This window comes from Ctenocephalides felis, unplaced genomic scaffold, assembly GCF_003426905.1.
Source record: "Ctenocephalides felis isolate EL2017-DRISC unplaced genomic scaffold, ASM342690v1 CF-g0.4_SCAFFOLD_03573, whole genome shotgun sequence".
NCBI classification, from domain to species: Eukaryota; Metazoa; Arthropoda; class Insecta; order Siphonaptera; family Pulicidae; genus Ctenocephalides; species Ctenocephalides felis.
The window spans coordinates 4,919,972-4,934,338 of NW_020539727.1; the positions used below are offsets into that span (position 1 = coordinate 4,919,972).

General features: G+C 27.2%; 1 protein-coding gene across 1 annotated transcript in view; it reads left to right on the top strand.

Annotated features, from left to right (window-relative positions):
• The window catches only part of LOC113389333 (titin-like), a 26,891-nt gene continuing 12,524 nt past the window's right edge, over positions 1-14,367 (top strand). Inside the window, exons 1-7 of the mRNA XM_026626377.1 lie at positions 1-79; positions 2,969-3,071; positions 3,706-3,832; positions 3,897-4,007; positions 4,082-4,236; positions 5,453-5,834; positions 9,603-14,326. Coding sequence (XP_026482162.1) covers positions 1-79; positions 2,969-3,071; positions 3,706-3,832; positions 3,897-4,007; positions 4,082-4,236; positions 5,453-5,834; positions 9,603-14,326 — 5,681 coding nt within the window. The remainder of the gene's footprint in view (positions 80-2,968; positions 3,072-3,705; positions 3,833-3,896; positions 4,008-4,081; positions 4,237-5,452; positions 5,835-9,602; positions 14,327-14,367) is intronic.

Here is a 14,367-nt window from a genome sequence, read left to right on the forward strand (position 1 = left end):
ATGAGGAGGCACATAGATAATAACAAGGGGCCCGTGGAGCCCCCGGCTCCCAAAATTACAAGATCGGATGTTTTCCCAAGTAAGTAGGAGACATATTAATGGTCCAAGGTGAACTGATGTGATCAATTAATATTTTCTAATTTGACATCAAATGAAGCCAGAGTCTCAGGTTAAAACTCAGTTTTTCAAAAATGTTCAAAAAATTTAATTTATAAGATGACAATGTTTCTTAGAAATACTGAAAAGTTTTAACATTTCAATATAAACACTTTTACATATGAATTAATCCTTTAATCATTCATAATTACATTTATTTATATACATCTAATACATCTAAAAATCTAATACATCTATTTTGAAGTTCTGACACATTTTTATGTACATTATAAATATGCTTTATCGATGCATTTGACTTAGTAAACTTCGACATCTATTTATTTATTGAACTTTAATACTACCAAATCAATTTAAAAAAATCAAAAACTGTTCGAAAGATATTAGATGTGAATGACACTAATCAGCCTTATGTGAAAATCTACTGAGTCGTTTTCTTGTAAATAACTGTTGAAAAAAACTTTAAGTCTGTTTCAATGGAACTTTTTTTGGCGATATACATCATGGTCTTATAGATCTTACTGATATATTATGAACTTACAACAAGTAGTTTAATTTTAAAAACTCATCAAAGTTTAAGAAAAAGAGTAGTTTTTTTGAAGTTTGTTAAAATTAAAATTAAACAATTTACTTGGTATAACAATAGAGTACTCGGTCTTAATAAACATACTAAATCATTAAAGTCCTACGGAAACTGGTTCAATTATAAAAATTGTTGATTTTTGAAAATTTGCTTTTAGAAAATACTCCTAGTTAATGTGTACGTTTGTTTTCAATAATGTGTAATAAATCCACTCAGAATACTTTTAATTACTCATAAATTTATTTATTTTTTATTGATTAAGTCGATTATTTACACATATCGGGAAGTTTATGTAACTTGCATCAATGCAAAATACCAGTACCAACTAGTTTATATATACATATCATTTATCTACTTCATTATACAATAATATAATATTTATTATAATTCAAATATTTTTAAATATCTATTTAATCTTCAATTTCTTTACAGTGTTTCTTTATTTTTCTTTTGAAATTATTGTCGTCATTGGTATTCTTAATATCGATTGGTAATTCATTATATATTTTACCTGCGCTCCATTTCGTTCACATCTATTTTTAACAAAATGTTCTGAATATTCAGTTTATAAAATGTTTTATAGATATAATGAAAGATTTTAACATTTCAATATAAATGCTATTTGGTATAAATTAAATTAAGTCTTCAATCATTTATAATTACATTTATTTTGATTTTATTTGACACATTTTCATGTACATTACAAATATGCTTTATCGCATTTCATCTGGTAAAAAGTGACTACTTCTACTTATTTCTTTTCAAAAGAATAACATATGTAAGTAAATTAATGACTTACGTTATAAACAAACAATTAATACTTTTTGTTTTCACTTTGATGAGAGTTTTGAATAAGTGTTCTTGAATTATTTATAATTACATTTGTACATTTTCAAGTACATTATAAATATATCGACAAGATCCAATTGGCTTTGTAAACTTGCACCTGTCTTCAACAAAAATGTTCTAAATATTCAATACATAAAATGTTTTATAGAAATAATTAAAGGCTCTGTGAAATTGTTAAAAACTCAGTTTTTCATATTACAGGTCATTTGTTAATTTTTATTTAACATTCCAAGAACAACAAAAATGTTCTGAAAATTTCATTTATAAGATGGCAATGTTTTATAGAAATACTGAAAGATTCTAACTTTTCTATATGAACGCTTTAACATATGAATTATTTCTTTAATCATACATAATTACATTTATTTTGAAGTATATTACTAATATGCATCATCGATGATATTGGCTATATTAACTTTCACATCTATTTTCAACAAAAATGTTCTGAATATTATATTTATAAAATGTATTATAGAAATTACGAAAGATTCTATCATTTTAAAAAGAACGCTATTTAATATGAATTAAACTAAGTCTTCAATTGTTTATAATTACATTTATTTTGAAGTTTTTCAAACACATTTTCATGTACATTATTAATATGCATTATCGATGCAATAGACTTCATAAATTTTTACATCTATTTTCAATAAAAATGTTCTGATTATTCAATTTTTAAAATGTTTTATAGAAATACTGAAAAGTTTTAATATTTCGATATGAACGCTTTAACATATAAATTAATTCTTCAATCATTTATAATTGTTTTAAAGTTTTAACACATTTTCAAGTACATTAAAAATATATCGATAAGATGCATTTGGCTTTGTAAACTTTTACATCTATTTTCAACAAAATGTTCTAAATATTCATTTTATAAAATGTTGTTGTAGGTTTTGTTGTGTATAAATGGATATATAAATGTATGTATGGATTTTCCATCAAAATCTCACATATAAAATTTATTTTATATAATCTTTTATAGATATAATGAAAGATTCTTACATTTTAATATGACCGCTATTTAATATAACTTAAATTAATTTTTCAAATTTAAATACATTATAATTTTTTGTTTTTACTCCAAAGAGAGTCTTGATCTTGAATGTTCTTGAATCATTTCTAATTACATTTATTTTGAAGTCTTTCTGACATATTTTTATGTACATTATTAATATGCATTATCGATGCAATTGTCTTTGTAAACTTTTACATTTATTTCTTTATTATCAAGAAAAAAACATATATAAGTAAGTAAATGGCTTGCTTAAAATTTAAATACAGTATTAGTTTATTTTTACTCCGATGAGAGTTTTGTATAAATGTTGATTTAAAAAAATGTTGTACGATAATTTATAAATAAGTTTATTGAACTACTAGTAAAACTATTATTTTATATTTTATACATGAATTTATTTTCAGCCTCTAAAGAGTTCGCTTTAAAGCTGTGTTTAAGATCTATATCAAGATCTACGGAGCAAAAGGATTTATATGAAGCTCACAGATTTCTAATGGAATATCTCAGGTATGATTTTATTTATTTTTTACTGTACTAAAAAAAATACTGTCATTTCAGATAACAAAACCAATAGATATTATTTTCATTTTGTAACAATTTTTTATAACAAAAAACAAGAAAACTAGATTACTGTTTTTCTGGATTTTAGTGAAAATGCTATATTTATTGTTCATTAACTTTGATTTTACATTTATTTACTTGAAACTTGAAATTCTTTGTGTAATTTGAAATTCATGTATACAGCATTAATCATTAACTTTTTAATAGGATGTGTTACTGATAATAATAATAGTAACACTCTTAAGGTAACTTTGTCTTAACTTATTCTACAAAATAAATAAGATAAGTAGTATTTAATTTTAAGTAGAATCTCTGTTTTCACATTTTGTCTACAAGGAACATATAATGAAAATGCTAGTTTTTATAATATTTATTCATAGACATTTTTGTTGACTTATTATTATTATTTTTATTCTTCGAATGTTTAATTACGGTACGGGAAGTTCCAGCAATTTGCTTTAAGGCACGATGCCATGCGCCCCACTAGTTATTAATTGCTATTAGCCTTATATTCGAAAAGGCACAATATATCTATTATCCTGCATAATTGTTGATTAATTGAATTGATTTTTTATTTTAGGCGACCAGACTACGCTGATTTAATTAATAATTATATTGAACTAACAGATTTAAGCGAAAAGGATTTACGAAAGAGATTACGCCAATCGATTGTGTGTTTTTATTTTTATAATGATAGTCTTGAACAGGTATGTAGAAATTAAATTTATATATTTGGTTATGTTGTACTATATTTATTGAATTCTGTTTTAGGCTATCGATATCCCAGTTACTAATATGTATTTTATCTCGCAAATAGTTGTATTTATTGATATGAAAGCTTTGGAGTGGCAAACGTTCAAAAGTCGTAAAAATAGAGCTAATGTAAGTATCTTTGAATATATTAATAATTAATGAATTGCAATATTGTTAATAATAATTATTTTTCTTTTGTTTAGGAGGAAATGCGAAAATTTACAAATAGATCAGCATCAACAGTCCTATCGTTGTTGAAATTAATATTTAATGAAGACATATTTCAGATATTGCCTATATTTTTAAGATGTAGATGTCTTACCTATGAATTCAAAGAATTTTTTGACACTATATTTAGGTTTGTAATGCATCAAAAAACATCATTATTTCTAATTTATTTAATATTAATAACTAAAATTATATGACTTTATAATATTTTTGATCCAGCTTTAATAGTGTGCATATACTGAGAGGGCAATGGAAAGTAATCCAGTGGGAAAATATTATAACATTTTAATTATTTTTCAGAAGGCATTTTTTTACAGCAAGCAACATTAACATATCAACAGGTTTATCTGCAATCAACACTCAACATTTGGAAGCCGTCTGCAATCAACACTCAACATTCAATAAAATCCTGCAATCAACATTTAACAAGATATTTATTTTTGCTCAACAAATAACTAAACTGTTAAATGAAATAATCTTCAATCAACACTCAACACTTATCTACAATCAACATTACATAATTATATTTTATTATAATTATTGTCCTCATAAATGTAAAATATTCTTAGTTTCTTTCTTTATTAAATTAATTTTATATGTTTTTGAAATAACTTAAAGGAAAAACTACATTGTTAAAATATTAAATTAAATTCAGCTTAAATTCAGATTGTGTAAAAGTAAATCAAACTAAATGTATATATAACTCAATTGGAAGTTTATTTTATTGCCGAAACCAATAAGATAAAAGTGAAAGATTTTTTTTAGTTTTAAATTCGATATTTGCACATCAAGATTGAAGATCAGAAGACATCACCGCAACATTAATAACATTTTTCTTAAGAACATATGTATATGAATGCCATCAACATTTGAACATATAATTGCTGCTTTAGTTATTTACTCGAGAGTGGACGTTTGTAGTAGGAGTAGTCTTAGTGCAGAATTTGAGTAGTGAAAATTTTAAATTGGTGTTGTAAATGTTTTATTATACACAATTTATGATAATTATATTTTTACTTTAGTATCATATATTAAATTAATTTTGTTTTTATTTTTTTGTATTGTATGTCATCAAATATTGTATTAGATGTATACTGCAATTTTATATCAATGAAATTGTGTAATTAGTTTTAATACAAAGCATTAAATAATTATGAAACTCATAGTGATATTTACATATAACTATATGTATATATATATATATATATATATATATATATATATATATAATAACTGTAGTAAGTTTTTACATTTTCATTTATCTTGAATTCTGCACTAACATTACATTCCACTGACCATGACCATGTTTCAATGCAAATGTTTTAATGTTGTATTTCATTTTTCAGGAAGCTGCTGGAGCAAAGAAAATTTAAAGTAACGACACAAAAGAACTTCATATGTTTGGTGTTAATTTATAAACTATGGAAGACATTATTCCTTTATGGCTCTGAAGAATATACTTTTGTACAAAAGTTGTCCCTTACAAACATACTGATTCATCCAAATCTTATGGAGAACAGTGATGATGTGATTGTTAAAGTGTTCAAAGTAGAGAAAACAGATGTTGAGCTCAAAGAGCTTACACTGTTTTACATGAGGCAGCCGATAGATTTAGTGGCTGCTTGTCTCGACTATTTTAAGTTTGCGTGTGCTGAAAGTGATTTTGACGAGTATTTACAGCATACAAATGCCCCATTTATACAAATAGATGAAGCAACCAGTGAAGCGGTAAGTCATATTTGTCAATTTCTTTTTTATTCCATCTAAGTATATATATATATATATATATATATATATATATATATATATTCAATAGATAAGTCCTGGATTTTTAATATATTGATTGTTTCTTTTCCGAACAGTAAATCCAATAATAAAAAAAAAATTGTTTATATATATATACTTTATATTCCATATAAAGTGCCATTTTATATGGAATTGTAGGGATACGTCCCAAGGTGACAGAATAAGGAAAAATAAATATTGTTGACAACTATTATGTAATATACAATATGTTAAGTATAATAGATACCATATTAAAATTAATAATAATTAAGTACCAAATCTAACATTAATTACAACAATATATTCAATAAGATTCTTATTTTATCTTATATTAATCTTATATTAATTACAATAATATATTCAATAAGATTCGATTTATAAAAGTTTTATATGAATGCTTGATGTGGTATTAAAATTGTTACCAACTAACGTTAATATAGGATCTGTTATACTTAAGATATTGCATATTATATAATAGTTCTCAATAATATATAAAAAACAATTTTAATTATAATTTTTGTACATTTTGATTAATTATGTTAAGGCTAAGGCTTACAAAGTTGCTTTCTCAATGCTCAACTGATACTCAATAGCCATATCAGCAATTTCCCTCTTAAAAATAAAACTTTCCATATACGAATCAATGTTTATTTCTTCAATAAGATTTTTTAAATTAAATGCCACTGTAAACTTCATTTCGATTTGAGTCAAATTTTATTAATTATTTTTTTCATTAAGAAATAAATAATACTTTTTTCATTCTATTGAGTTACATTCCCAAAACGAAGGCGGCTTACGTCAAAGTTTTCTTTATTAGTTGAAAATGACGGCATTTACAAAATATTTTGGGTTCGATATATATTGGAATCCGCGAGTAATGAAATTTTTAGCTAGTCGCAATTTTTTTAGTCACGAATAGCGAAAACGCAAATGAAGGAAGCGCGAATAAAGAACTTCTACTGTTTTTCAAATTGAAAATAATTAGAAAAAGGTAACTTTTTTTTCATTTTACTTTTCCTTTTTTGTTATCCACAGTTTTTAAAGAATGGTACATTCCATATCCCCGAAATGTAGAATGAAATAATTAGAAATTGAATACAAACTTTCATAAATTTCATAAATATATATTAGGGCGGGCCAAATTGTATATAGTCTGGTATGTAATTATGGTTCTATGGGTCACACTATGGTCATTTTATTAAATTCTAAGTCAATTTCTTCATAATTGTTGTGTTTATTAGGTTTTCCTTTCAATATTTTTGCAATTTGCAGCTAAAATTGGATTTTAAACCAATTTTTATATTATTATTCAATCTTTTATTCGAACAAAACAAACATATATTTTATTAAGATCTTCTATTTGTCGATTTGTATGGGTAAAAAGAAGTCGCGTAGGTACATATGATTTTCGGATACTAGGGATCAAAATAAGATCTTAGCCGTAGAAACCTTATCACTAAAATAAATTCGGATGTCCCGTGCATTGACCCAAAGATTGAGTCAATTTTTGAAAAATCCTGTTTTGGCTCATTTAGAGCACCCCAATAATGTCCAAATGTATGACCGCCCCCCAACTAACATTGGAAGGTCGATCTACCCATGCTCTTGGTTCACCCTCTGGGACCTCCCCTTAGAGGTTCCTATATGAAAATTGCATCATTTTTGGTACTTCAACATGACGAAAATCAGCGATTTATTTTTATTATAAAATTTATTTAATCATAACATATGTAAATAAAACTTTGTAAAACTTATAAATTATTGCTTGAAGACTTTTGGTTTTAAGTCTGGAAAATTTCGCAAGGCTCTTTAATGTCGGCGCCAAAACAGTCTCTAGCTAGCAAAAACGCAGAGACAAAATGCATTCGAAAAAATTTAAACAAAAGATTTTAATATTTTTTTTTTTTGTGAAAATGTTTTTTGTTTGTGTATGAATTAATACCCGAAAAAAGGGTTTGAAAAAAAATTGCTTTGTATAAAATACCTAAAACGCAGATTTTTTGCAATTTTTGTATGGATGACCTCTAAGGGGAGGTCCCAGGGAGGGAGCGAACCATATGCATGGGTGGATTGGCTTTTCATAGTTAGTTGGGGCTTGTCATACATTGGGACGCGATTGGAGCACTCTAAATGGGTCAAAATGGAATATTTCAAAATTTGGGTCAATGCACGGGACATCAGAATTCATTTTAGAGATATGGTTTCTTCGGCAAAGTATTTTGTTTTATTCTAGGGATATCCGAAAATTATATGTGCACTTTTAAATCGACCCGCCTTAACACACACACACATATATATATATATATATATATATGTGTGTGTGTGTGTGTGTGTGTGTGTGTGTGTGTGTGTGTGTATTAGTGATGTTCCAATTCGAATCAAGTTTTTGAATCACATTTTGCTTGAATCGAAACAACTCGTATCAAGCTGAGAGATATTTACTGTGATATAATATGTATGAGCATAAATTTAATGAATATAAAAAAAAACTTAATATAGAAACTAAAAATGTATCAAATTACAGGTAACCCCCGCATAACACGGTAGTTTAGTTACGTTCCGAAAAAGTAGCGTGTTATGCGAATCCGTGTTATACGGGAAAAAGAACTAGTACAAACTAGTTTCGTTCCAAGAATTCAAAAAAAATTACTGCATATCATGATTTTATAATAAATATTATATTTTTTAATTTTTTAAGAAGTAATATACTTTACATGAATTACATTATTTTTTTTTTGTCATAATTAACTGGTAAATGCTATCCAATGCGATTCTTTTTTGCGAAATATCCTCATCTTCTGAGCAGTTTTCTGTACTACCTTCAGATTTGTGTATTATTTTTCGAAAAGATATTTATATATTTAACACATGCAAAGTTATCTTTATTAAAATTTTATGCTCATTTTATTTAAAGGATCTTTGTTTAAGATTAATTCGCATAAGCCCAGAATTTTATATCTATAGAACGTATCAAATATGTTATCGTTTGCATTAATAAATGAAATCACATTTATTGAACTATTGTACTGCGATTTTACTAATTTTAGATTGAATAAAGTTTGATTTTTATTGATTTTACTATATTTTTTATTTTATTAGGGTTTTACTCAATTTTGAAACCGTGTTAGAGCGAAGCCATGCTTAAAAGCGCCGTGTTGTAAGGGGGGATGGTATCAATTCTCAATCCGTGTTATAGAAGTACCGTGTTATGCGGGGGTTACCTGTATTCGATATACTCGCTTGCATTTAAGCCATTCAACTTCAAAACATCCCGGATAACCCAACAAACATTCATTGTGTTCTTGCATTTGTTTATTAGACGGGACGCCGAGTTTATAAAATAAAATAAAATCAACATGGTAGCAATTCACTCTAGATTCCATATATTGTTTTCTATGCCTTAGTGATACAGAAGTGTTTGATCATCTATTGTGAATTAGTTTGAAAATATATTTCAATTGTATTCAAGAATAAATAATTTTTAATAATGTTTGTAATATATTTTTTTGATAGTTTACAAGTAGTAAAGTATATTGGTTAAACTCAAATTTTTATCATAAATTTTGATCACATTATTTAACTTTTATTTGTCGATCTGGCCTGATTCGAGTAAAATTTGTTATTCCAGGAAATGTTTGAATCGGCTAATCATTTTAGATTCACTACATATGTGCAATTAATTAATTTTAATAATATATAAATACTTTTTAGAGTTCCTGGCCTGACAAACAACCTAAAATCGAGCCAGGCACTGATGATGCCACAAAAAATAAAAATAAAAGTAGAAAGAACAAGCTATCGAGTTTCGGAAGAGATAGTTCCTGTGATGAGAATTCAGATGATGACGACGTAATTCTACTCAGCGACGATGAGAAAAAATATGATCCACAAAGTGTTTCATCTAAGTTATATAATGTGAATAATTCTTCAAATTGGAGAAATTCAGTGTTCCTTAATATTCCCAACAGAGGAGAAAGTCACCGTAATGTAGACAGAAATAAATCTTGTGTAGATAACTCAGATGATGATGATGTGATCTTACTCAGCGACGAAAACAATGATGCAGACAGAAAGTTTGATTCGAAACGACCATTGTCCAACATAGATTACTTAAAAAATGCGTCGACGTTAAGAAAATTTCTTGAGGCTTCTGTTAGAAATGAAAGTAAACGAATCATAAACAACTCTGAATATGACACAATATGCTTGACTGATAGTGACGATGACAGTACAAAACCATCTAGGCCTTTAATTAGACCTGTAGCTATAAGCAAATTACAACGTAAGCCAGAAATTGTGACATCTACACCTATCAGGAATGGACTTGTCAGTAATCGTGCAAGAAAAAATACCATTCGAAAACAATTTGAACCTTTACCTAGACTTCCAGATTCATATTTAGAAGGCATTGCTGTCTTGACAGAAAAGAAGCCAAAAGTGCAGAACGATGTTAGTGATGTTAGATCGAAGCTACCAATATTTCCAAAACTGTCTTGCATAGCTAACATTGAAGATAATCTAGCACAACGTGTTTATAATACAAATAGAAGGAAAGTACAAGTAAATGATAAAGATTCATTAGCAAAAATATCTAATAGGAACAAAGAAGCAAACAAAAATGACTTCTTTGGCAAGTTATATAACCGGTTTAAAGAAACTTCTAGTGTGGATGTAAGCAGTAGCAAATTATTGAGCACTTCTAGTTTAGATACAAGGACAGACTTATCTAAACCCTCACAATCAGATGAAAAGGCTGTAGTCTTTTCAACTGTGATAAGAAATGATGTTACACATGATTTTAAGAACAGTTGCTTAGACGAAAGAATTGAAAACGTTAGTTCTTCAACATCTACCATAATGGAATCTAGTAACATGCTGCCAGAACTGAAAAAACTTGAGGATCCAATAAATCAAAAGAATACTGATCCATGTGCAAGATTAAAATATGACATTGGTTGTGATAAATGTTCGAAACAATTAAGTGAACCCAATACTGATCATTTAACGCCAATAATTAATAAAGATGCCAGTGTATCAAGAAGGGATTTTTCTGTTCAACTTCGAGAAACTGAAACAAATGATAACCAATTTTGTACGGCTTTTGATAAATCAATTCTACCTCAAGAAATAAGTGAAGTAGAAGTTGCTTCTCCTTTACTAAAAACTGGTTGTGATAAATCACTAGAGTATGTTTTAACTTTGGAAAAATCATCTACTGGTGATGTTTTGTGTACTAATTTTACAAAATCTGGTGATAAAATTGGGGAATCTAATGAAATTGAAGAAAGTGTATCAAAACGTGGTGTTGAAGATTCTTCTACATCTGCTCCTACCAAAACTTCAGCAAAATCTGAAATTAATATCAGCACAGATTTGGAAGTATTACCAGGAGATTCAAGCATTAATGAACCTTCAAGCCAATATCCTGAGATATCAAATAATGATTCAATCATTTCAACAGATGATTTATGTATAAATGAACAAAAGAATGAACAATTCAATAAAAATTTAAGAACTTCACAAATTGATAGTGAATCATTGCAAATTAAATTATCAGATGAAACATCCCAAGTTGAGAAAAATATAGAAAAAGTATTAGAATCTTCACAAAATTGTAGTAAGAATAAAAATGTATCAACCTCAAAGGAAGATACATTAGAAGATAAAATTTCTGAACCTATTGTTAATATTGAAGTTATTGATCATCTTTCACAAGAAACATCAAATGATGATAAAGATCAAGATAAGTTATTAGAATCTTCTCAAAATCAGGATATATTGGAAGATGAAATTCCTAAATCTATTGTTGATATTGAAGTTACTGATCATATTTTACAAGAAAATTTATCACAAGAAACTTTATCATCATGTGACGATAAAGTGACTGAAAAAAAGTTTTTGCAATCTTCTCAAAATTCCACTGAATCAACAAATTTATTGAAAGATTCTTCAAATCAAGATGAGATTTCTAAACCAATTGTTGAAATTGAAGTTCCTGATATTCTTTCACAGGAAACATCATGTGGTGATGAAGATAAAGAAAAGTCATTAGAATCTTCTCAAATTTGCAATAAACAAATATCAACTTTGTTGAAAAATTCTTCCAATCAAGATATATTGGATGATGAATTTCCGGAACTTATTGTTGAAATTGAAGTTACTGATCATATTTTACAAGGAACATCATGTGACGATAATGTTGAAGAAAAGTTTCTGCAATCATCTCAAAATTTCACTGAATCAACAAATTTATTAGAAGATTCTTCAAAGAAAGATAAATTGAATGATGAGATTTCTAAACCAATTGTTGAATTTGAAGTTACTGATCATCTTTCACAGGAAACATCATGTGATGATAAAGATAAAGAAAAGCTATTAGAATTTTCTGAAAATTGTGATAATCAAATATCCACCGCCTTAATTAAAGATTCTTCAAATCAAGATATATTGGAAGATGAAATTCCAGAACTTATTGTTGAAATTGAAGTTACTGATCATATTTTACAAGAAAATTCATCGCAAGGAACATCATGTGATGATAAAGATAAAGAAAAGCTATTACAATCTTCTGAAAATTGTGATAATCAAATATTGACCGCCATAATTAAAGATTCTTCAAATCAAGATCAATTGGAAGATACAATTCCAGAAGCTATTGAAATTACTCATCATCTTTCACAAGAAAATTTATCAGAAAAAATATCACCTGATACAGATAAAGAAAAGCTTTCAGAATCTTCTGAAAGTTGCAATAATCAAATATCAATGCCCTTAATTCAAGATTCTTCAAATCAAAATAAATTGGAAGATAAAATTCCAGAACCTATTGTTGATATTGAAATTCCTCATTATCTTTCACAAGAAAATTTATCAGAAGAAATATCATGTGATGATAAAGATAAAGAAAAGCTTTCAGAATCTTCTGAAAGTTGCAATAATCAAATATCGACTGCCTTAATTAAAGATTCTTCAAATCAAGATAAATTAGAAGATAAAATTCCAGAATCTATTGTTGATATTGAAATTACTCATAATCTTTCACAAGAAACATCATGTGATGATAAACATAAAGAAAAGCCATTAGAATTTTCTGAAAATTGTGATAATCGAATATTGACTGCCTTAATTAAAGATTCTTCAAATCAAGATAAAGTGGAAGACAAAATTCCAGAAGCTATTGTTGATATTGAAATTACTCATCATCTTTCACAAGAAAATTTATTACAAGAAACATCATGTGATGATAAAATGCATGAAGATAAAGAAAAGCCATTAGAATTTGCTGAAAATTGTGATAATCAAATATCGACCACCTTAATTGAAGATTCTTCAAATCAAGATCAATTGGAAGATAAAATTACAGAAGCTATTGTTGATATTGAAATTACTCATCATCTTTCACAAGAAAATTTATTACAAGAAACATCATGTGATGATAAATTGCATAAAGATAAAGAAAAGCCATTAGAATTTTCTGAAAATTGTGAGAATCAAATATCAACCACCTTAATTGAAGATTCTTCAGATCAAGATAAATTGAATGATGAAATTTCTAAAGCAATTGTTGACATTGAAGTTACTGATAATCTTTCACAAGAAATTTTATGTGACGATAAAAATAAAGAAAATCTATTAGAATCTTCTCAAGTGAAAGATGAAATTTCAGAACCGATTGTTGATATTGAAGTTACATCTATTGCTGCAATAAGTACCAAAACTGTACCCGAGGAAGTGAATAAAACTGATTGCAATGATTATTTACTAAAAGTTGAAAATGATAAAAGTGTCCTAATAGACCCTAAAGATAAAGATTGTTCCAAATCTCACACTGAGAGTACAGTTGAGCAGGAAACTACTGAAATAATCCCGAAAGTGAAATTAGAAAACTTAGTGCCAGATATAGTACCAGACCATGTTTCTGATACAAAGGTTGACAAGATCACAGATGAAACATTGGTAGAAACAATTAAAGAATCAAACATTGAACAGAAGAATGTTGAAAAAGAATGTTTGGAAGAATCTTCTAGCGATGGAATTTCGAAAATTATTGAAGCATGTAGCAAAATTGAGGAAGAAAAAGGTGAAACATTTACTGATTCCACAAGTAACACAGTTCCACAAATATCTCATGATATAGACTCATCTAAGCAAGATATTGCAGATGTGATTGATAATTCAAAACTGATTGAAGATAAATCTTCATTGGAAGCAGAAAATTTGTCTCCTATTGATGAATCTGCAATATTAGTATCATATGAATTGGAAAGTGAAAATAATAATGAAGTTAAAGAAGCTGAGAAACAATCAACTCCTCCTGTTGATCAAGAATTGAATAAACAAGACGATCAGACAACTTCAAATTCAATTGATACAGGCGAAATCAATGATAATGAAAATACCTCAGAAAATTTTGATTTGGTATCTGGGAAAATGAAGTTAGTACAAAATCTGATGAAGTAATTGATCAGCCTACAAA